The sequence below is a fragment of the Oncorhynchus keta genome, chromosome 34 (assembly GCF_023373465.1).
Source record: "Oncorhynchus keta strain PuntledgeMale-10-30-2019 chromosome 34, Oket_V2, whole genome shotgun sequence".
Lineage (NCBI taxonomy): Eukaryota > Metazoa > Chordata > Actinopteri > Salmoniformes > Salmonidae > Oncorhynchus > Oncorhynchus keta.
This window is the reverse complement of record NC_068454.1, coordinates 7,463,033-7,485,924: the sequence shown is the minus strand read 5'-3', so window position 1 is coordinate 7,485,924 and position 22,892 is coordinate 7,463,033. Positions and strand designations below refer to the sequence as shown.

General features: G+C 44.1%; 2 protein-coding genes and 1 long non-coding RNA gene across 7 annotated transcripts; 2 read left to right on the top strand and 1 right to left on the bottom strand.

Annotated features, from left to right (window-relative positions):
• Positions 1 to 1,310: 1,310 nt before the first annotated feature.
• rsph1 (radial spoke head component 1) lies at positions 1,311 to 16,366 on the top strand. Of its 4 annotated transcripts, XM_052492853.1 has the most exons (9): positions 1,311 to 1,477; positions 1,633 to 1,746; positions 1,837 to 1,942; positions 2,143 to 2,233; positions 14,783 to 14,918; positions 15,106 to 15,177; positions 15,356 to 15,463; positions 16,001 to 16,112; positions 16,242 to 16,366. In XM_052492853.1, exons 1-9 carry the CDS (start codon positions 1,427 to 1,429, stop codon positions 16,304 to 16,306), a joined length of 855 nt encoding a protein of 284 aa, XP_052348813.1. In that variant the 5' UTR covers positions 1,311 to 1,426; the 3' UTR covers positions 16,307 to 16,366. The 4 variants fall into 4 exon arrangements, with proteins under 4 accessions (XP_052348813.1, XP_052348814.1, XP_035605178.1 ...); XM_052492854.1 differs by lacking the exon at positions 15,356 to 15,463 and having other exon boundaries at positions 1,312 to 1,477; XM_035749285.2 differs by lacking the exons at positions 1,311 to 1,477; positions 1,633 to 1,746; positions 1,837 to 1,942; positions 2,143 to 2,233 and adding an exon at positions 2,932 to 4,124.
• Positions 2,240 to 2,918, bottom strand: LOC127914966 (uncharacterized). Its single transcript, XR_008089619.1, has 3 exons — positions 2,814 to 2,918; positions 2,611 to 2,726; positions 2,240 to 2,552 (listed from the first exon to the last, which is right to left on the bottom strand). It is a non-coding gene; the product is annotated as an uncharacterized LOC127914966 (long non-coding RNA).
• A 176-nt stretch (positions 16,367 to 16,542) lies between the features above and the next one.
• Positions 16,543 to 22,248, top strand: LOC118366694 (ribosomal RNA processing protein 1 homolog B-like). Of its 2 annotated transcripts, none has more exons than XM_052492834.1 (15): positions 16,543 to 16,783; positions 17,133 to 17,215; positions 17,372 to 17,429; positions 17,624 to 17,709; positions 17,855 to 17,916; positions 18,057 to 18,186; positions 18,460 to 18,524; positions 18,624 to 18,850; positions 19,018 to 19,249; positions 19,374 to 19,393; positions 19,505 to 19,648; positions 19,755 to 21,073; positions 21,301 to 21,474; positions 21,594 to 21,664; positions 21,825 to 22,248. In XM_052492834.1, exons 1-15 carry the CDS (start codon positions 16,654 to 16,656, stop codon positions 22,021 to 22,023), a joined length of 3,000 nt encoding a protein of 999 aa, XP_052348794.1. In that variant the 5' UTR covers positions 16,543 to 16,653; the 3' UTR covers positions 22,024 to 22,248. The 2 variants fall into 2 exon arrangements, with proteins under 2 accessions (XP_052348794.1, XP_035605176.1); XM_035749283.2 differs by having other exon boundaries at positions 16,544 to 16,783; positions 21,594 to 21,663; positions 21,833 to 22,248.
• Positions 22,249 to 22,892: the final 644 nt, after the last annotated feature.

The following is a 22,892-nucleotide window of genomic DNA, read 5'->3' as shown; positions in this document are numbered from 1 at the left end:
CAAGGAAATGAAATACAAAAGTTATGTGCTACTAAACAGGTTTCCATCCAACCTTTTTTTATGCGAGTAAAGTATATATCGGATTATAGAAAACATGTAATAACACAAGGAAATCAGATACAATATGTATCTGTTACTAACCAGGTTTCCATCCTTTTTATGCGAGTAAAGTAACTGTAATGACAGGCCTGATGGAAAGAGCAACGTTTTCGGTAAACTTTCCAAATGTCGACAACCAAAAAAATATGCTAGACTGGGTGGAATATTTTTGTGTCGGTAAAGGTAATGTCGGTGGAAAGGCTTTTGTGCGAGAATATTGATATAATAAACATTCTATCGAAGTAAACTTGTCCCGCGTTGACATGTTGTGTGGTCCTCCAACTAGGACTTGTTGGAAAAGCAGTTTTTAGGCTACAGATGAAAGATTTCACAGGGTGGTGAAAATGCACGATGATGAGCTTGATGCTCCTTTCAAATACATATCGAGAGTTTTATTCTGGTGACATGATAATCGATGCTTGGCTGCCGTTTGACAAATAAAAACAATCTCGCGCTTTTGTCCATCATTTTTTTTGTGCTTTCTGGCCATAACAATTGTACTTTCAAGACAACTGGGAATTCGGACAAATACGAGGTCAAATCATGACGTCAGTGATCTTCAGGTCGGAAAGTCGGAGCTCTAGTTCCCGAGTTGAATTCTTAGTTGGTTGACCGCTTAAAACGATATTTCCCAGTCGCTGGCTATTTTTAAGGAGTTTCCAGTTGTTTTAAACCCACTGAGGTCCGAAGTCGGAGATTTCCGAGTTGCCAGTTTCGAGTTCCTATTTGTTTTGAATGCGGCATAACCAACAGCGCGCAACATAGCGCTTTTGGCCCAGAGTACACGTGCCTGCAACAGAGTGGACACACTCGCTATAATATAACGCAGACATTGTTGTGAGAAAAACATCAGTAGAGTTGAAAATGCGATGGAAACCCATTTGATTAAGTTATATTTTTTATTCCGTACACGGGAATTTAACAGTAAAAGTTATTTTTATGGGTACTGCGTCATCAAGCAAAGTCAACTTGATAAAAAAACATATATTCTGGAAAAAAATGCGCATGGAACACTACAATTCTTATAGTTGCTCTATTTGAACAGGAATTTATGAGATATCCTTATCACCAAACGATAAGGCTGAACAGCTTTTACATGGCACAGAATAAATTAGGATATACAATGTTAATAAAACGTACACCTAACAGTTTTGAAGATATTGACGCTTGTTTATAATATTTTCGTAGGTTTTGTTACGTTTATCCATGGGTCTCGTGTCTGCGCGCCACTCTGTCATTGTCATGGCAACGGTAAACAGAGGAAGAGGTGAGTTGAAGAGGCGAAACTTTATAGTTTACAGGAGCCAAGAGAAACGACTAGCAAAACATGTCGGATGTTGGATCAGAGGATTTTGATGATGATCAGGGTTACCTTGGAGTGAGTAAAAATGTGCTGTAACTTGGTAAAAAAAAAAACTCAACAATCCGATTTTGAGCTAGCAATGCCAATTTAACGTTAGCTAGCTAACGTTAACAGCTAACGTTACTTGCGCCTACGCAACATTGACAGAAAGATGTTATTCACTGACACAGGAATATGAAGGGGACCGAAATGAAGCTGGAGAGAGACATGGGTTCGGGAGAGCTGTCCTACCCAATGGAGACACTTACCAAGGAATGTATGAAAACGGGAAAAGGTCTGGCCAGGTAACTGTCACCATAAATAATAGTATTAGTTGATTCCTACTATTTGTTGTTTCCTTTGACCATTTCCTCGACTATTTCCGTGTGTCCCAGGGAACATACCGATTTAAGAATGGGGCCAGGTACATTGGAGAATATTACCAGAACCTGAAGCACGGACAGGGTATCTTCTACTACCCAGACGGATCCAAATACGATGGTCTGTCTGTCTGTCTGTCTGTCCGTCCGTCCGTCCGTCCGTCCGTCCGTCCGTCTGTCCGTCCGTCCGTCTGTCTTATACGTCCCCCGTCCGTCCGTCCTCCGTCTGTATGTCCGTCTGTCTCTCTGTCTTATACGCCCCTACCCTCTCTCTCTCTCTCTCTTCTCTCTCTCCTCTCTCTCTCTCTCTCTTTCTCTCAGGCAGCTGGGTTGATGACCAGCGCCAGGGCCATGGCCTCTACACATACCCCAACCAAGACACATATGAAGGAGAGTGGTTACACCATCAAAGGTAGTTAGAGTTGGACGCTATCCAGATTCTCATACCTTCATACCGTTTCTGTATTTCGGCAATAGGGTAGCGCTCTGCTACCCAACCCGAGCCCGACATTATACATCGGGTAGGACCTGTTTTTCATCAATAACTAGGATAAGACCTGTTTTTCATCAATAACTAGGGTAGGACCTGTTTTTCATCAATAACTAGGGTAGGACCTGTTTTTCATCAATAACTAGGGTAGGACCTGTTTTTCATCAATAACTATGGTAGGACCTGTTTTTCATCAATAACTAGGGTAGGACCTGTTTTTCATCAATAACTAGGGTAGGACCTGTTTTTCATCAATAACTATGGTAGGACCTGTTTTTCATCAATAACTATGGTAGGACCTGTTTTTCATCAATAACTAGGGTAGGACCTGTTTTTCATCAATAACTAGGGTAGGACCTGTTTTTCATCAATAACTAGGGTAGGACCTGTTTTTCATCAATAACTAGGGTAGGACCTGTTTTTCATCAATAACTATGGTAGGACCTGTTTTTCATCAATAACTAGGGTAGGACCTGTTTTTCATCAATAACTATGGTAGGACCTGTTTTTCATCAATAACTAGGGTAGGACCTGTTTTTCATCAATAACTAGGGTAGGACCTGTTTTTCATCAATAACTAGGGTAGGGCCTGTTTTTCATCAATAACTAGGCTAGGACCTGTTTTCCATCAATAACTAGGGTAGGGTCTGTTTTTCATCAATAGCTAGGGTACGGGCAGGGCTTGGGTATCACTAAATTGATCATTAACATTTTGAAGCTAAGCCACTTGTTCGTGCTCTGTTGCACAGTACAGCCATATCTGACTAAGATCATAACAAGGTGTCAGAAGTGCTTCAACCTCGTCAAAAAGTCAGGAGAGATTATTTCACAGAAAATAATAAATGTTCATTGAGTTTTGTTGGATTTTAGAGTGACGAAAAGTAGCTAACAGCTAACTGCTCTCACGTCTCTACATTGAGCAGAGCAGCCCAAGCGTAGCCGTTGCTATGGATACGTACATGAGCGTGTGTGACAGACAGACAGGAGCAGCTAATGCGTTTACTTATGGAGGAAGTTGTTTCTGGTTTCGGGCAGGGCCAGGCCTTAAATTTGGCAGAAGCAATTGGGCCTGGGTAGAGTAATCAAATGCATAGCTGGAGCCCTAAGCTGGATAATAATTTATTTGACACATCTTAGACAAATACACTGAAAAAATATATAAACGCAACAATTTCAACAAATTTACTGAGTTCCTTTGAATATAGCCAAAGGGAGCGTGATGAGATAATTGTATCGTAGTCCCTTTTTGACATGCCGGGGTGGGATAATTCTGACCCCTCATTATTCCACGGGGACTCAGGTGGCAAAAATAACCATCATTGGGACAGCGCACAGATGATTTCTGTGAGCGCTGGTGTGCCATCCTGAACAAATGCTCGATTGATTTAATGACATTAATTGTTGACCAGTTGAAAAAGGATTTTATTGAAATGGATAACACGATTGAAGAGAAACGCACAGCTCTGCAAGGAGCTGTTAATGATGATGGCATATTTAATGAACCGATGAAAACTAACTATGCGCTCCAGAACAAGTTGTCCACAGAAATAAAGGAACTTAAAATCAAGAAATTCAACCAAGACGAAAAAGGCAAGGCTGAGGACAAAGTCGACTTCTGGAGAAACCCTGACAAGGGAGGTCCTGCTCCTCGTCTCCATGGCAGACGCAGGATCCACCCCCATCTGATCAACGCTCTACAACCAGCGCCTCATCTGCTTCCAGTGCCAGTTTTTCATCCAACGAGAGACTGGGCCGACGGAAGGGCTGAGGTGACCGGGGGCACGCGCACCGATGAGATGCCGCACCCGACGGGGTAAGAAGAAACAACTACCAGAGGCAGAGGGGACCATTCAGAACGGTCCCAGAACCCACGGGACTGAGTGTCTTTAATTTATCAAGCAAGATATGGAGCCCTGCCCATGTCTCCTTGCTTAATAAAGGGTTATCTTTTGTGGCTACAACTCAGTGCAACGATTGTGATGTTAAGGTAGACATGTTTAGGTTTTTTTTTAGAAACATTCGTTTAAGGGAATATTTTAGCTCCCCTAATCGTGATGTTTCTACTGAACATGTAAGTTGCTCACCTGCACATTCTCCAACTGCTTTTAGAAGTAAGAGTTCTTTTGTACCTTTCAGCCAATCACAATCACTCTATCGAGACGTATAGCAGACTTGTTGAAAAATATGTTGTTGATCACCTTAAGAACAGACAGGAGAACAAATCTTTACATAATTTACCTCAGGATGAAAAACAAGCTTTGCTTGATTTACAATCCGATACGTCAGTCCTTACAGGGCGGGTCTGTTGTTCTCATGGATAGGACAGTTTATGTACATGAGTGTCATAGACAACTGTTTGACAACACCTTTTACAATAAACTCAGAAGTGGCCAATCTCAGAACATGATCTTTACTGTCCTAGATGGGTATTTTAGTTCTGGTCAGATATCCAAAACAGAACACAACTTTTTGGCTATTCAACACTCTAAAATTGCCACTTTTTATACTTTGACGAAATTACACTAGAATGTTACAAAACCTCCCGAGCGCCCTATTGTAGTGGCCATTGATGCAGTAACGACCCCTCTATCGACTCTTGTTGACTTTTTTTTAGATCACTTGCAGACTCCCCTTTTTAGTATGATCTCAGAACACTCCCCTCCTTTATAAAGGACACCAGCAGTATGATCTCAGAACAGCTCCCCTCCTTTGTAAAGGACACCAGCAGTATGATCTCAGAACAGCTCCCCTCCTTTATAAAGGACACCAGCAGTATGATCTCAGAACAGCTCCCCTCCTTTGTAAAGGACACCAGCAGTATGATCTCAGAACAGCTCCCCTCCTTTATAAAGGACACCAGCAGTATGATCTCAGAACAGCTCCCCTCCTTTGTAAAGGACACCAGCAGTATGATCTCAGAACAGCTCCCCTCCTTTGTAAAGGACACCAGCAGTATGATCTCAGAACAGCAGTATGATCTCAGAACAGCTCCCCTCCTTTGTAAAGGACACCAGCAGTATGATCTCAGAACAGCTCCCCTCCTTTGTAAAGGACACCAGCAGTATGATCTCAGAACAGCTCCCCTCCTTTGTAAAGGACACCAGCAGTCTGGTCTCAGAATAGTTCCTCCTAAAGGACACCTTTGTCTAAAGAACACCAGCAGTATGATCTCAGAACAGCTCCCCCTAAAGGACACCAGCAGTATGATCTCAGAACAGCTCCCCTCCTTTGTAAAGGACACCAGCAGTATGATCTCAGAATAGCTCCCTCCTTTGTAAAGAACACCAGCAGTATGATCTCAGAACAGCTCCCCCTAAAGGACACCAGCAGTATGATAACAGCTCCCCCTTTGTAAAGAACACCAGCAGTATGATCTCAGAACAGCAGTATGATCTCAGAACAGCTCCCCTCCTTTGTAAAGGACACCAGCAGTATGATCTCAGAACAGCTCCCCCTAAAGGACACCAGCAGTATGATCTCAGAACAGCTCCCTCCTAAAGGACACCAGCAGTTGATCTCAGAACAAGGACACCAGCAGTATGATCTCAGAACAGCTCCCCTCCTTTGTAAAGGAGCTCCCCTCCTTTGTAAAGGACACCAGCAGTATGATCTCAGAACAGCTCCCCTCCTTTATAAAGGACACCAGCAGTATGATCTCAGAACAGCTCCCCTCCTTTGTAAAGGACACCAGCAGTATGGTCTCAGAACAGCTCCCCTCCTTTGTAAAGGACACCAGCAGTATGATCTCAGAATAGTTCCCCTCCTCCTTTGTAAAGAACACCAGCAGTATGATCTCAGAACAGCTCCCCTCTAAAGGACACCAGCAGTATGATCTCAGAACAGCTCCCCTCCTTTGTAAAGGACACCAGCAGTATGATCTCAGAACAGCTCCCCTCCTTTGTAAAGAACACCCAGTATGATCTCAGAACAAAGGACACCAGCAGTATGATCTCAGAACAGCTCCCCCTCCAGTATGATCTCAGAACATAAAGGACACCAGCAGTATGATCTCAGAACAGATCTCAGAACCCTCCTTTGTAAAGGACACCAGCAGTATGATCTCAGAACAGCTCCCCTCCAGTATGATTATAAAGGACACCAGCAGTATGATCTCAGAACAGCTCCCCTCCTTTGTAAAGGACACCAGCAGTATGGTCTCAGAACAGCTCCCCTCCTTTGTAAAGAACACCAGCTCTCAGAACCTCCTCCTTTGTAAAGAACACCTGCAGTATGATCTCAGAACAGTTCCCTCCTTTTGTGATCTCAGAACAGCTCCCCTCCTTTATAAAACACCAGCAGTATGATCTCAGAACAGCTCCCTCCTAAAGGACACCAGCAGTCTGGTCTCAGAACAGCTCCCCCCTTTGTAAAGGACACCAGCAGTATGATCTCAGAACAGCTCCCCCCTAAAGGACACCAGTATGCAGTATGATCTCAGAACAGCTCCCCTCCTAAAGGACACCAGCAGTATGATCTCAGAACAGCTCCCCTCCTTTATTGTAAAGAACACCAGCAGTATGATCTCAGAACAGCTCCCCCTAAAGGACACCAGCAGTATGATCTCAGAATAGTTCCCCTCCTTTGTAAAGAACACCTGCAGTATGATCTCAGAATAGTTCCCCTCTAAAGAACACCAGCAGTATGATCTCAGAACAGCTCCCCTCTAAAGGACACCAGCAGTATGATCTCAGAACAGCTCCCCCTAAAGGACACCAGCAGTATGATCTCAGAACAGCTCCCCCCCTAAAGGACACCAGCAGTATGATCTCAGAACAGCTCCCCTCCTTTGTAAAGGACACCAGCAGTATGATCTCTATTATTGAATCTCTTGATCCTCTCCCTGAGAATACTTTGTTAGTTACTTTTGATGTTGAGTCGTTATACACTAATATTCCACACGAGGGCGGTATTGAAGCTATGGAACATTTTCTTCTGCAACGTGACCCTAATGAACTACCTTCCAGTGCCTGCATTATAACATTGGCTGAAATAGTACTCACACACAACTATTTCATGTTTCTAAATGATTTCTGTATTCAGATGGCGGGTACTGCTATAGGATTCCCCCATGGCTCCTAACTTTGCTAATGTGTAATGTGGGTTACATGGAGAAACGGTCTATTTTCAATCGTCTCATAAATGTTTTCTTGCCTCACATCATTATGTGGAAACGGTATATTGATGATATTTTTGTTCTATGGAGGGGTGATGTTAAACAGCGCCGGGTGTTCCATGCGTTTCTGAACATCTGAGATTTACTATGCAATCTGATACACGTCAAATCAGTTTTCTTGATCTTCTGATCTTGTGTGAAGATAATGTTCTATACACTGATCTTTACAGGAAACCTACTGATCCTAACAGTTTGTTGAGGGCCGATAGTTACTTCCCTTGAAAAACAGTCTGCCCTACAGCCAATTCTGTCGAATCAAAATCATTTGTAAAAACCAACCCGATTTTGACAGACATATGGCTTAGACTCAAATAATATTCAAGGGTGTAGCAATATTGATGTTACACAGGAAACGGAAACCAGTTGTTATTTACGTTATTAATGTGCTGGTTGACAACATTCCTCGTAAAGTTTGTGACTACAACACAAAGCATATTGAAACAGAGGGTACAACAATGGTCAGATTAATACTGCCATTGAGAAAATTCAAAACATAACATGACCATTTTCCAAGGTCAGTCTCGCAAAAATAAGCATTCTTGCGTTCTAACTACCCGCTATTCAAAGTGCTCTGATCAAATGAAGGGAATTGTTCACAAACATTGGCACATTCTAAGATCCGATGATAGTCTCGGTAATGTGTTTTGGTGGCAGCGGTACTCAAAAGAACCTGGATCTCATCGACGTAAATGAAGAATTACATCCCAGGAGGCAGTTTGAAAAAGTGCCGCGTTTAAAGGCTAGTCATCGCGCCGAACGTCAACGTTAGTTGGCTATCGTGAGTGACTCTATGCTAAACTCTAGCTGGCTATTGGATACAAGCAGATTCGTGAGTAGCTAATGTTCCATTCTACAACTAAATCGCCATGGAAAATGCACTGAAACCTCCGGGAAAAATATACACCGCTCAAAAAAATAAAGGGAACACTTAAACAACACAATGTAATTCCAAGTCAATCACATTTCTGTGAAATCAAACTGTCCACTTAGGAAGCAACACTGATTGACGATAAATTTCACATGCTGTTGTGCAAATGGAATAGAAAACAGGTGGAAATTATAGGCAATTAGCAAGACACCCCCAATAAAGGAGTGGTTCTGCAGGTGGTAACCACAGACCACTTCTCAGTTCCTATGCTTCCTCGCTGATGTTTTGGTCACTTTTGAATGCTGGCGGTGCTTTCACTCTAGTGGTAGCATGAGACGGAGTCTTTACAACCCACACAAGTGGCTCAGGTAGTGCAGCTCATCCAGGATGGAACATCAATGCGAGCTGTGGCAAGAAGGTTTGCTGTGTCTGTCAGCGTAGTGTCCAGAGCATGGAGGCGCTACCAGGAGACAGGCCAGTACATCAGGAGACGTGGAGGAGGCTGTAGGAGGGCAACAACCCAGCAGCAGGACCGCTACCTCCACCTTTGTGCAAGGAGGAGCAGGAGGAGCACTGCCAGAGCCCTGCAAAATGACCTCCAGCAGGCCACAAATGTGCATGTGTCTGCTCAAATGGTCAGAAACAGAATCCATGAGGGTGGTATGAGGGCCCAACACCGTGCCGGACGTTTTTCATTTGCCAGAGAACACCAAGATTGGCAAATTCGCCACTGGCGCCCTGTGCTCTTCACAGATGAAAGCAGGTTCACACTGAGCACATGTGACAGACGTGACAGTCTGGAGATGCCGTGGAGAACGTTCTGCTGCCTGCAACATCCTCCAGCATGACCGGTTTGGCGGTGGGTCAGTCATGGTGTGGGGTGGCATTTCTTTGGGGGGCCGCACAGCCCTCCATGTGCTCGCCAGAGGTAGCCTGACTGCCACTAGGTACCGAGATGAGATCCTCAGACCCCTTGTGAGACCATATGCTGGTGCGGTTGGCCCTGGGTTCCTCCTAATGCAAGACAATGCTAGACCTCATGTGGCTGGAGTGTGTCAGCAGTTCCTGCAAGAGGAAGGCATTGAAGCTATGGAGTGGCCCGCCCGTTCCCCAGACCTGAATCCAATTGAGCACATCTGGGACATCATGTCTCGCTCCATCCACCAACGCCACCACAGACTGTCCAGGAGTTGGCGGATGCTTTAGTCCAGGTCTGGGAGGAGATCATCCGCCACCTCATCAGGAGCATGCCCAGGCGTTGTAGGGAGGTCATACAGGCACGTGGAGGCCACACACACTACTGAGCCTCATTTGGACTTGTTTTAAGGACATTACATCAAAGTTGGATCAGCCTGTAGTGTGGTTTTCTACTTTAATTTTGAGTGACTCCAAATCCAGACCTCCATGGGTTGATACATTTGATTTCCATTGATAATTTTTGTGTGATTTTGTTGTCAGCACATTCAACTATGTAAAGAAAAAAGTATTTAATAAGAATATTTCATTCATTCAGATCTAGGATGTGTTATTTTAGTGTTCCCTTCCTATTTTTTTGAGCAGTGTATTTTTACCCCTTTTTCTCCCCAATTGTGGTCTCCAATGAATAGTTACAGTCTTGTTCCATTGCTGCAACTCCTGTCCGGACTCCAGAGCTGTGTGTCCTCCAACTGAGAGCTGTGTGTCCTCCGACCGAGAGCTGTGTGTCCTCCGACCGAGAGCTGTGTGTCCTCCGACCGAGAGCTGTGTGTCCTCCGACCGAGAGCTGTGTGTCCTCCGACCGAGAGCTGTGTGTCCTCCGACCGAGAGCTGTGTGTCCTCCGACCGAGAGCTGTGTGTCCTCCGACCGAGAGCTGTGTGTCCTCCGACCGAGAGCTGTGTGTCCTCCGACCGAGAGCTGTGTGTCCTCCGACCGAGAGCTGTGTGCCGCACCGCTTCTTGACCGCTTCTTGGCACAATGCCCACTTAACCTGGAAGCCAGTCGCACCAATGTGTCAGAGCGGACAGGGACATCCCTGCTGGCCAAACCCTCCCCTAACCCAGACGATGCTGGACCAATTGTGCGCTGCCCCATGGGTCTCCCAGTCACAGCTGGCTGCTAGAAACAAGCTGTAAAATACCCAGGAAAGATGTGACTCCGATGCATCTGGGGATATCATTGTTTTGTTTCTTTGACATTCACAGTCTGACTTTGCTTGGGAAGTCATCTAATTCTGCCACTGTCAATTTGTTAAGCTATTCACTTTCTGTACAATAGAAGATGTTTAAACCCAGACAGCTTTGAGGGAAACCTTGTGACCTTCTCTCGTTGGGTTAAACCACAGAACAAGAGTAGCCAGCAGTTAAAGCTCACATTTTTCTGCGTCGGTAGACCTACTCTGTCTGTGGTGTACAGGTAGACCTACTCTGTTTGGGGTGGACAGGTAGACCTACTCTGTCTGTGGTGGACAGGTAGACCTACTCTGTTTGGGGTAGACCTAACTTTTGAAAGTACCATGCTCAGATTCCTAATGACGTCTCAGATTTAATTAATTGCAAACAGTGACAGCTTTGTTGCAAACAAGATAAACTGATTTGGCATTAGAGAAATATTATAAGATGAGCTGCTTAGCCTGTAGACGTAATTTTGTTAATTTGTAAGGTATTAAAAATAAGATTCCGCGAATATGTAAAATTACGTAGAATTGCATGATATTTTTATTAAAAGAAACATTTTTCTCGAACCTGCAAATATGATGATAGATTCATGCTATGCTTTTACTATAAAGGAGATCTTTCCACCCCTACTCCTGTCCAGGGTGGTCTATGAACCCACAACCTTCTGGCCCGCAGCCCTGTGCTCTATAAATAGTCCTGTGTTGCCATATAATGCTGACAGGATGAAGTTTCTAAAACTGGATATCTAAGGCTCTGTTCTGTCCAGGAAGTGAGGGTAAACTGTATATCTCAGGCTCTGTTCTGTCCAGGAAGTGAGGGTGAACTGTATATCTCAGGCTCTGTTCTGTCCAGGAAGTGAGGGTAAATGGTATATCTCAGGCTCTGTTCTGTCCAGGAAGTGAGGGTAAACGGTATATCTCAGGCTCTGTTCTGTCCAGGAAGTGAGGGTAAACGGTATATCTCAGGCTCTGTTCTGTCCAGGAAGTGAGGGTAAACTGTATATCTCAGGCTCTGTTCTGTCCAGGAAGTGAGGGTAAACTGTATATCTCAGGCTCTGTTCTGTCCAGGAAGTGAGGGTAAATGGTATATCTCAGGCTCTGTTCTGTCCAGGAAGTGAGGGTGAACTGTATATCTCAGGCTCTGTTCTGTCCAGGAAGTGAGGGTAAACTGTATATCTCAGGCTCTGTTCTGTCCAGGAAGTGAGGGTAAACTGTATATCTCAGGCTCTGTTCTGTCCAGGAAGTGAGGGTAAACTGTATATCTCAGGCTCTGTTCTGTCCAGGAAGTGAGGGTGAACTGTATATCTCAGGCTCTGTTCTTTCCAGGAAGTGAGGGTGAACGGTAGACATGTTCTCTGCCACCCACTTCTGTTTTAATTACTATTTTGGGTGTAGGGGAAAGGTCACTTGTTTTTTGTTTTTTTCAAGCGATCAGGGAGAGTTTTGGTCAAATATATTTTTCTGAAGGGAGAGCCATCCATTTTCATTTCAGAGAGCTTCAATTTTCTCCATGTAACCTTTTTTCTGATGAATATAGTTCACTCCCTTACATCATCAAAGGTAGTTACTGCTGTGACAATAAAGTTAATTGTGTAAGAAATAGGGCAACTGTACAATGACAGAGTCAAACCTTTTCCGTGTTCCTGTAATAGGAATTTACAGGTGAACTAAAAGTTGAGCAGTCGTTGATAAAGTCAATCTAAATCAACCCGGTTTAATTATAAGTTGCAAAAGGGAGACACCATCCAGCACAGAAGCAGAGGAAATAACAAACTGGCCTCTTGGTGACAGGACTGTTACAGTATATTACAGGAACATGGAAAAGGTTTGACTTTGTCAAGTTCATATCCCCGAGCTGACAAGGTACAAATCTGTCGTTCTGCCCCTGAACAGGCAGTTAACCCACTGTTCCTAGGCCGTCATTGAAAATAAGAATTTGTTCTTAACTCACTTGCCTAGTTAAATAAAGGTAAGATAAATATACTAATCAAATATACTGTATTTGCCAAATGCTTCATAAACAACAGTGACATGCTTACTTACAGGTCATTTTCCAACAATGCAGAGTAAAATAAATTGAAATAGTTACAAAAGGAATACATACTTAGTGAATAACGAGTAAAAAAAGAACATGGCTATATAGAGGGAGTACCAGTACAGAGTTGATGTGCAGGGGTCATTTAGGTAGCTATATACATAGAGGAAGGGGTAACATGCCTAAGCAACAGGATAGATAATATGCAGTAGCAGCAGCGTGAGCGTGTGTGTGTGAGTGGTGTCAGTATGCATGTGTGTGTGTGTGTTGGGGTGTGTGTGTGTGTGTGTGTGTGTGTGTGTGTGTGTGTGTGTGTGTGTGTGTGTGTGTGTGTGTGTGTGTGTGTGTGTGTGTGTGTGTGTGTGTGTGTGTGTGTGTGTGTGTGTGTGTGTGTGTGTGTGTGTGTGTGTGCATAGAGTCTGTGCAAAAGGGTCAATGCAGGTAGTACGCTTAGCCATTTGATTAACTAATTAGCCGTCTTAACACCCCTGAGGGCCCCCCATGTTGATGGTCAGCATGGTGGATGGGTTGTCACCTTGGCGTTCTTGGGCATGGGGTCTATGGTATTCTGCCTTAAAACAAGTTGGTATTACAGACCGGGTCAGGGATAGGTTGAAAATGTCAGTGAAGACACTTGCCAGCTGGTCAACTCATGCTCAGAGTACGTGTCCTGTTATTTCCATCTGGCTCTGTGGCCTTGCTAATTTGAACCTGTTTAAAGGTGTTACTCACTTTGGCTACGGAGAGCGAGATCACACAGTCACCCGGAACAACTGATGCTCTCATGCATGGTTCAGGTTTGCTTCCCTCGAAGCGAGCATAGAAGGCATTCAGTTCGTCTGGTAGGCTCGCGTCCCTGGGCAATTCGAGGCTGGGTTTCCCTTTGTAATCAATGCTAATTTGCATGCCCATGAATGTGTATTTTCTTGTTTGCTTACAGTGCTTATACAGCTCGTTGAGTGCGGTCTTCGTGCCAGCATCGGTTTGTGGTGATAAATAGACAGTTTTAATCTATATAATTTTTTTAAGCTATCTTGGTAAATAGTATGGTCTGCAGCTCTTCATGAGGTATTCTAACAGACAGCTGTTGTCCTCCCTTCGTCCTCCCCAAGTCTGCCGTCGGGTCATGACGATGCATAGAAAACAGCACCAAGTGTACTGTAAACATCCGTACTGTAAACACCAGCTCGAGAGTCTTGTAAGAAGTCAAAAAAAAAGTGCAGTGGCTTTGTCAGTGTCACGTTCTGACCATAGTTCTGTTATTTTATTCTTTGTTTTAGTACGGTCAGGGCGTGAGTTGGGGTGGGCAGTCTATGTTTGTTTTTATATTATTCCGATGACATGATGATCGATGCTTGACTGCTGTTTGACAAATAAAAAATATTCTCGATCTTATCCATAATAATCTCATCATGTAGACTAGCGTACCTGCACAATACCTGCGAGCTGTAGTTTGCACGTGTCAATACTAGAGTGGGCACGTTCGCTATTTAACGCAATATGCTTTGTGACAAAACCATCAGTAGGATTGAACATGGGATGGATGCACACTTCATTTGTATTTTAATTGCAAAATACATTTTTCACGCACATTCTTTTATCCACAACAAATCAATTTAATGGAAACATATCTCTGGTGTTAAAATGTTCACATTGTTTTTATGCTGATTTTTTAAAATTTTCGCATTAAAATACGTCGCCAATTGGATGGAAACCTAGCTACTCAGGCAAATATATCTCATTTTGCAACAACATGTGATTGTTTGTCTCTGAAATGATACCATCAAGTGATAGACATGTATTTGTTTGACATCTATCATTGAACAACCCCATTCTATGATTAGGTGGGGAAAAAACACATCTCTTTCACAAGTTCTTTATGTAACGGATGTGAAACGGCTAGCTAGTTAGCGGTGGTGCGCGCTAAATAGCGTTTCAATCGGTGACGTCACTTGCTCTGAGACCTTGAAGTTCCCCTTGCTCTGCAAGGGCCGCGGTGGAGCGATGAGTAATGATGCTTCTTGGGTGACTGTTGCTGATGTGTGCAGAGGGTCCCTGGTTCACGCCCGGGTAGGGGCGAGGGGACGGTCTAAAGTTATACTGTTACATTTAAACAAAAAAAAGTATAATTTACCAGCATTTCTGATAATGGTTATACATATCGAATGAAACATATTCATATTAAATATTCCCATTACAGTCCCCCACCTGATCTTACCACTCTTTGTCTTTATAATACCAGAAATGGACAAGGTATATACCACTACAACGACACAGGTTCCAGGTACATGGGCACGTGGGTGATGGGCAAGATGGAGTCAGCAGGAGAATTCATCCACCTGAACCACAGATACCAGGGCAACTTCCTCAACAACAACGTAAGTCAGCCCAGAAGGAATCTGACATGATTAAAGGAAAAACACTGACTTAAATGAAAACAATAACCACATAACACAGCATGATCAAATCAAATATGACATGTTTAGTTACAAGTTTATCAGCATACAACAGGATCGTTGTGTACTAGCATATATAAACGGTCACTATCAGCCATTTGTGTTTCAGCCATCAGGCCCAGGGAAGTATGTGTTTGAAATTGGCTGTGAGCAGCATGGAGAATACCTACAGGTGGATCAGGTATGACCACTACCACATATTTGCATATGCAGAAATTGCAATGATATGATAAAATAACCTGTACAAGAGCAGAATGTCTCTATAGCTAGCAAATGTTTGTTGTTTGTAGTATCTGGAAGAGATCATGACAAAAGACACTTAACAGAGAGCTGCTTCTCTCTCTTGACTAAAACTCCAGCCTGCATCAGATGAGGAGAATGGTAAACATGGGAAAGCCCAGAAGTCCAGGTCTCCCTACCCTGGCCATGGGGAGGGCTATTTCTCCATAGGGGCTTCAGGAGAGGAGGTGCCACAGCAACTACTAGAGTACTGCTGTGCTGTGCCTTTGTTGTAGAACAGTAGTTTCACTTCCTGTGTCCATTTGTTGCATGACGCCCTTTAGTGGTTGATTGATGCAAAGATAAAGCTTTTTTTTCCCCCTCAACAATTCTCAAAATGCTATTGGGCTTAGTCTGTTAAAGTGCATACACCTAGATATTTGCATGATTATCATCCTTCATGCCATTGTAACAGTAGTCATGGATCCACTGTTCGTCTTCTAGTCTCTCTGTGTGTTTTTGGCTGAGTTGTGCACTGGAGTTTTAGATGTTTTGAGGCTTGCCGTGCTTTAGAAGGAGCTGTTTTTGAACAATTTAACCATCTAATAGGAAGCACTACACAGATCTAACACAATGACAGCGAAACACTTACAGCACGGCATTGCACTTAAAACATCCCAACTGTGTCCGTAGAAGAGGAAATGAAAATAGATGCATAAAGATGCTTTAGGCAGAAATGGCCAACCTTTTCTTGACCTCTGTTACTGCTTCTCCATGGACCACAGGACAGAGGGGATGCCGAGGAGGATGAGATAGTATCCACCATGGTCCTAAAGTGGAAGCCCAAGTCTGTCACGGGCCTGTCCCTCTGGACCCCAGCCAAAGAGCCATCCTCGGGTGAGCAGGACCCTTTACGTATCCTGTAGTCGTGTGTGACTGTGAAGAGAGTACCTTGTCTGAGGAATAATAATAATTTTTTTCTTTCTTTTTTATATGTATCAATTAAAATAGTTTTTCTATCAACAGACGGAGAAGGACTGGCCTCCGCAGACGAGAAAGAGGGATCCAAACCTCCCACTCCAGACACCTGAGACCTTGCCAGATTCGCACAGCAAACACACATTTCAATAATAAAGACATCTCTCTCATAATTACTGGTCTGATTAATAAGAGATTAATAAGAGTCACTGAGGAATTATTTGAAAGGGTTTGATGTGATTATAAAAAATCTCCAATTGACTGTGTGGTTTAGTCTTGGTAGAAAATATGGGTAAAAGTTTAATGAATATTGCCACCCTGTGGGGAAATCCAGAATAACGACCACTTAGTTTAGGCGTTATGTCATCATCATGCGACGAGCGGAAACGCATGCGGAAAGCGCAGAGAGGAATGTGTCACTGCTAGGCAAAACGTGTTTCTACGTTAATTTGTTGGAAACATGGCGCCGGTACAACAAGAACCAGAGATCCAGTTCGCTCAAAGATTGGCTTCTAATGAGAGGCCCATGCGAACAAAAGCCATCAAGAAGCTAAGAAAATATATTCGTGTTAGGTCACAGAAAATCCAAGGTAAGGCTAACGAGGTTTACCAGGAAAATGGGCCACGCGCTTGGCTTCCACACACGCAGCTTGTCTGCCTCATCCCTTCGTGATCCGAGCTTAGCTTCCTTCGATTCGTTTGTGCACGTTAAACCAATTTGATTTATATAGTTTTAACAATACAATCGAGGACTCGTTAGAGCACGAAAAAGGATATGAAAGAGCTTAGAATGTAACACATCAAAGAAAATGATCACATTTGGTCGGGAATACAAATTGTATGCGCCCAGTGAACGATGCGAGCGACAATGTTGCCATCTCTTTTCATAGTTGTGATTTTTGTATCTAGTTGTTTGACCGGCACTTGCCTTCTCTCCAGGTGGGTTTGAAGGTGACGAGTTACTCAAACTATGGAAAGGCCTCTTTTATTGCTTGTGGATGCAGGACAAGCCACTTCTTCAGGTAAGTCGTAGCCACTGTGACCAAACTAATTTGCGTTCATGTAAAAAATTTTTTTTTTTTTAAAGAAGTTTAAACTAGAAGAGTTGATACACAAAATACTCGGACTACACAAAATACTCGGACTATAAATAGCTTGATTATGATTTTTGCCAACAGGAGGAGCTGTCGAATCATATCTCTGGCCTGATACACAGCTTCCAGAACATCCAGAGCCGTAAGGCCTCATTTTTTACTACGTACTACAATGTATCCAATATTGTCTTTAAAAAGTTACCCAGGGGTCTGGGAACAAATGTTCTGAGAGTTTTGACAGACCCTATACAGAACGTGTACTCCAATTTCAATATCTGTTCCTGTTTTTACATCGATTTTTAAAAAATAATTTAAAAAAAATTTTTTTTTTTGTAGAGTTTATGTTTCTGGAGACCTTCCTGCAGACCGTCAAAAGAGAATGGACCGGCATTGACAGGCTTCGCATGGATAAGTTCTTCCAGGTCAGCATATTCATCCAATGAAAATGTTATCAGCATTTCCTTACGCAATAAATCATCGTGTATCGTTTTGGAGGATAAACTGAAAATATTTTGTACGTGAAAGAAATTACAAATCCTTTTCTTTGTAATTCTCTCCGACGGACAGCTGGTTCGTTTCGTGTTCAGGAACACTTTTGAGATGATGAAGAGGAAAGAATGGGAGACCAGGTGGGTGACGCTTTGACCCTTTAAAAAAAAACTTGAACACACTTGACAAACGTAAATTTTTGCGGGTGTACTGTCCCTTTAAGTCTTTGTGCATGCATGCTTCCTGTGACGTTATCACGAGTTGTTCTGTCTTTCTACAGTGTGGTGACCAGCTTTCTGGAGCTCCTGACTACCCAGGTCCTCCACAGCTCCAGCGGAGCTCCCTGCGGATTGCAGTTCCACATACTGGACATCTATATGACCGAGCTGGCTGCAGTCGGCTCAGCTGAGGTATCAACTGGTTATTTTAATGACCCAAGAGATGCGCTAGGTTCACTTGGTTGTTTACGATTAGAGTTTTATAATTGGGAGGTCATAAATCAACCAATAAATCCACACCTTTAAGGATAGGGAAGGCTTAAAGGTGAGGCTTAAGTTTGATAAAGATCTGTCATTTTGATTGGGTGTTAGGTGGTCCTATTGGGTGAGTGAGCTGGTCGTATGCTGATTTGTTCCATTTCCACCACAGTTGAATGACTGGTTGTGGTTTGCTTGTTATTACAGCTCACAGCGGCTCAGAACATGACATTCATTGACCCTTTCTGCAAAACAGCATCTAAAACGAAAGAGTAAGTTTTACAGGGATGTTTTGGGGGGAGGGGTCAAGATAATCACCTCTACATTTTTATATTGAGTTTCACCCTTCCTGCACATTCCCTCTGTCTCAGTCGGATCTTGCTCAGGGCTATCTGCAGCAGCATTTTCAGCGCCATCGTGGACCAGGCTCCCTTCGCCATCGAAGACCTGTTGAAGGAAGTGAAGGCTACAGGTGGAGGGGCTGAGGAGTCCGACTCGGGACAGGCTTCTGAAGAGGAGGAGGTAGTGAAAGATCCCCCCAAGGGCAAAAAAACTGCAAAGGAAGCCCTCAAGAAAACCACTGGAGGGCAGACCAACGGTAGGCATTGAAATCTTAAGAGCCATAATTTATGGATCAGCTTTAGCTTGAATACCACAAGGATGTTGCATTATATGGAAGTATCTTATTAATGACACAAAGCCTGTATTTGCAAATGTTCATATATAATCCATAAGTCTTGTTCTCATTTTCATTTGTGGTTTTAGGTACTGTGTCAACTGAGGAAGAAGATGATGATGAAGATGGTCTGGGCGATGAAGACGATGACGAAATGCTTCATATGGAGAGTGACTCTGAGTCTGAGATGCCAGATGACGCGGGGATCGGACCTGTTCTCCAGTTTGACTACCTTAGCCTGGCAGACAGGCTGTTTGGGCTAGCCAGACGCAGCAACACCCCTAGCCACAACAGACAGAGACTGTACAAAGTCGTCAAGACGTAAGTAAACACACACACACACACACACTCGTAAATTAGAAATCCTTGATATGGACACTGATGAAGAGGAGTTGGTTCAGTTTGTATTGACTGACACCTCTTCTCTCCCTCTGTTCTCCTGCAGTCTCCGGGATCTCAGTGAAGGTAGGAATCCCGATGGTCATAACTTTCATCAGCGTGTCCCCATGATAGATGTGCAAGGAAAGCTGACGTCTCTCTCTCTCTCCCTTTGTCTCCTCTCTTTCTCTCTCTCAGGAGTCTTTCCACAGGATGAGTATCCAGAGGAGGTGTCGACAGATGAGGATGATGATGAAATGTTTGGCAGCAGAAAGAGGATGAAACGGGGACGAGGCTTCGGGGAGGAAGAGGAAGAGAGCTCACCAGCCAAGAAATGGAAAGGTACCTAAAACTCCTCTTATTTAAACGATCGCCTTTGATCTTCAGCTTATTCTTTTACTGCATAATTTATTTGTTGTTCTTACATCATCGATATCTTGTACTTAAGGCAAGAAAAAAGACTCCAAAGCAAGAACGTCTGACCAGACTGCCGCAACAGATGACAGTAAACCAGCAGAGACTCCCGGAGACTCCAATAACAAGAAGAAGAAGAGGAGGAAGAAGAAGAAGAAGACTGGAGAGGTGAAGACTGAAGAGCAGAACGGGGTGGCGGCGAAGTCGGAGGTTAAGGTTGAGAAGGACACAACTCCTGCTTCTGCACCGCAGACGACAGACTCTAAAGAAGCAGAGACGGAGCCCTCTATCCCAGCCAAGGGCACCGATACAGGAGCGTCTCTCCTGAAGGCAAAGGTGACAGCCATGGAGACAGAGGTCCAATCAGGAACTCCACAGGATGTAGTGGTAGGTAACCTGTCATCTGTCACAGTCATGGAGGTAGACCAGAAGAAACAATCAGAGACTCCGGTACCAGATGCCACATCTTCCAAGAAGAAAAATATCAAGAAGTCCAAAACGCCTGCACCGAAGCAGAAGGAAGAGGTAGCAGAACCAGCCAAGTCTGCCCCTGAGACTGCTACTACCACCCCAAGCAGGAGGAAAAATACCAAGCAGGAGCCTGAGGAGCAGACAACCGTAGAGGAAGTTGAAATGGCGTTAGAAACAGTAGACGAGACCACGGCCACCCCACCGAAGAAGAAGAGGAGGAGGAGGAGGAGCAAGGTTAAACGGACCGCTGAGACAGACACAACACAGGTGGACCTTGAACCAGACTCTACCCCAGCCGAGGAGCTTCCAGTTGACCTCCGCATCGCCGCCACTCCCCTGAAAAAGAAGAAACTTAAGGTGGCAAAGGCTGGAGAGGAGAGCGCCGGGGGTGAAATACGTCCAGGAACTGAAGCAGACGTCCTTGTTGTAGACACCAAGGTGGAGCCAGCATGTGTCGCTACATCAACCCCGCTCAAGAAGAAGAAGAAGAAACATGCCAAGGCTGAAGAACAGAGTGTGGAGGCCGAAAGTGAAACCCCGCTGAAAGCAGACGCAAACCTCACACTGATCGACGTTGAGGTACAGACGCTGGAGGCCGCCACACCTATCTCACTCAAGAAGAAACATGCCAAGGCTGAGGTACAGACGCTGGAGGCCGCCACACCTACCCCACTCAAGAAGAAGAAGAAGAGCTCTGGACTGGTAGCACAGGAGCTAGAGACCACGACAGTGGAGGAGAGCGTGTCAGAGGAGCAGCCTACAGATGCTGACCTGGACACGCCCCTGAAGAAAGGGAAGAAGAAGAGGAAGGTCCCGGTAGTGATAGAGTTCGAGGCTGAGGTCAACGGGATGGCTGGAGGCAAGAAAGCCAAACTGAGCAGCGTGAGTTTTAAGTTAACATTAAATTCACTTCCTAGGCCCAGGTTGAGTCAGCCTGACACATTTGATAGCTGTCCCCATCCATCAAATATGCAAATAGTTTGAAAGTAAGTAGCTACACTAAATGCTTTAAGTTAGATGAGTGCTAGTTAGCTGTGTTCTCTAGCAGCCATTGAACAGGTTTCCAGGTAATGAGCTTGTTTTAACTTTTTGTTTCCTCGTCTCTTCAGGACAGCAAAGAGCTTTCCACGCCGGTGAGCGCCAAGAAAAACAAAAAAATGACGCCCAAGAAGGCAGGGGCGGAGTCTGACTTCATCACGTTCCAGAACCACGCCACCATCCCTACTCCCCTTTTCTTCAAGACCACCAAGGGAAGCCCCAGCACACCGCTATCCAGCAAGAAGGTACTGCTTCAAAACCTACGGTCTATTATTTCAGCAAGTTACTCCCTCACCATCTGTCCTTGACTTCTGTTCACAAATGTGAATTCTTCATGATATTTTATCTTCTTTTTTTTCCACAGAAGAAGTGTCAGACTCCAAAGTCCGAATCCAAGAAGGTTACCTTCGGACTCAATAAAAACAAAACTGCAGGTATTCGAGGGCAGGATTGCACCTTATTTGGACTCTATAATTACCTCATAATGACCTATATATCTTCTGTTATCAGTGATAATCTACTTTCCAGGTCCTCATTTCTTTGTCGTTCCATAGTTTTGATGAGTCTTTCCTCTTTGTTTTTTTGCCCATTCATGATCCCCAGAGTTCAGGAAGACTGACCGCAGCCTGCTGGTGAGTCCAGAGGGGTCGTCCCGGGTGCCGTTTGACCCCCAGCAGAAGCCCCTGTTTGGGGTCCTGAAGTCCCCAGAGGCCTCTCTTACCAAAAGCACTAAGAAGACCAAGAGCACCCTGAAAACCACCCCCAAACGCCCCACCGCGGCTGACTTCTTCTAGTCTTCTGTGAGGAGACTGGTGAGACAGATGACCGTCCCACCCCCACTGTTTGTCTGCCAGGAATATATCATTATAAACTGAATATCCACAGATTCCCCCGTTGGGAAGAGAGTGATCTTGATATACAAATGTTTTTTTTTTTTGTCATTTCAAATTTTCCGTGTTTTGCTGTTCTGTGGGGTGAGCAAGTTTTCAAATAAAGACTCACTTCCTCATTTTACTGAACCTGTCGAACTGTGGGTGTTTCTTCTTCATCCAGTCTTTTAGTTTTGAGCCAGACTGCATTTTTTTGTGTGTTAAACAGCACTACGTTATTGCTTTCCCGAAGAGTATAGGATTTGGTTGTTGGCGTGGAGGATTATCGGATTATTATATTTTTAGAAGGAAAGACCACGAGCCATACATATCCCAATCAACATTTGTATTTCTTTTTATTTTCTCCCAAGGGTTTGGAAACAAATTTAAACATGCACACACTTCATCAGCACAGTCATACACTTTGACTTATTCTACATTTGGTTGTTTAACAGCCTGAATACACAATACCGCATTAGGACAAAGTGAAACATGTTTGAAATGATTTACATATGTATTCACACCCCTTTGCTATTAAACTCCACATTGAGCTTGGATATATCCAAATTCCTTTGCTCATCCTTGGGAAAAGGGAAAATTCCTTTGCTCATCCTTGGGAAAAGGGAAAATTCCTTTGCTCATCCTTGGGAAAAGGGAAAATTCCTTTGCTCATCCTTGGGAAAAGGGAAAATTCCTTTGCTCATCCTTGGGAAAATGGAAAATTCCTTTGCTCATCCTTGAGAAAAGGGAAAATTCCTTTGCTCATCCTTGGGAAAAGGGAAAATTCCTTTGCT

Excerpts from the sequence above, each read along its gene's own strand:
- rsph1 (XM_035749285.2), top strand. The coding sequence starts at position 3,700 with ATGACATTAATTGTTGACCAGTTGAAAAAGGATTTTATTGAAATGGAT. Across the intron at positions 4,125-14,782 it reads GAGATGCCGCACCCGACGGG|AAATGGACAAGGTATATACC; the intron begins GTAAGAAGAAAC and ends TTATAATACCAG. Across the intron at positions 15,464-16,000 it reads TAGGGGCTTCAGGAGAGGAG|GACAGAGGGGATGCCGAGGA; the intron begins GTGCCACAGCAA and ends CATGGACCACAG.
- LOC118366694 (XM_052492834.1), top strand. The coding sequence starts at position 16,654 with ATGGCGCCGGTACAACAAGAACCAGAGATCCAGTTCGCTCAAAGATTG. Across the intron at positions 16,784-17,132 it reads TAGGTCACAGAAAATCCAAG|GTGGGTTTGAAGGTGACGAG; the intron begins GTAAGGCTAACG and ends CCTTCTCTCCAG. Across the intron at positions 21,074-21,300 it reads AGAAAGCCAAACTGAGCAGC|GACAGCAAAGAGCTTTCCAC; the intron begins GTGAGTTTTAAG and ends TCGTCTCTTCAG.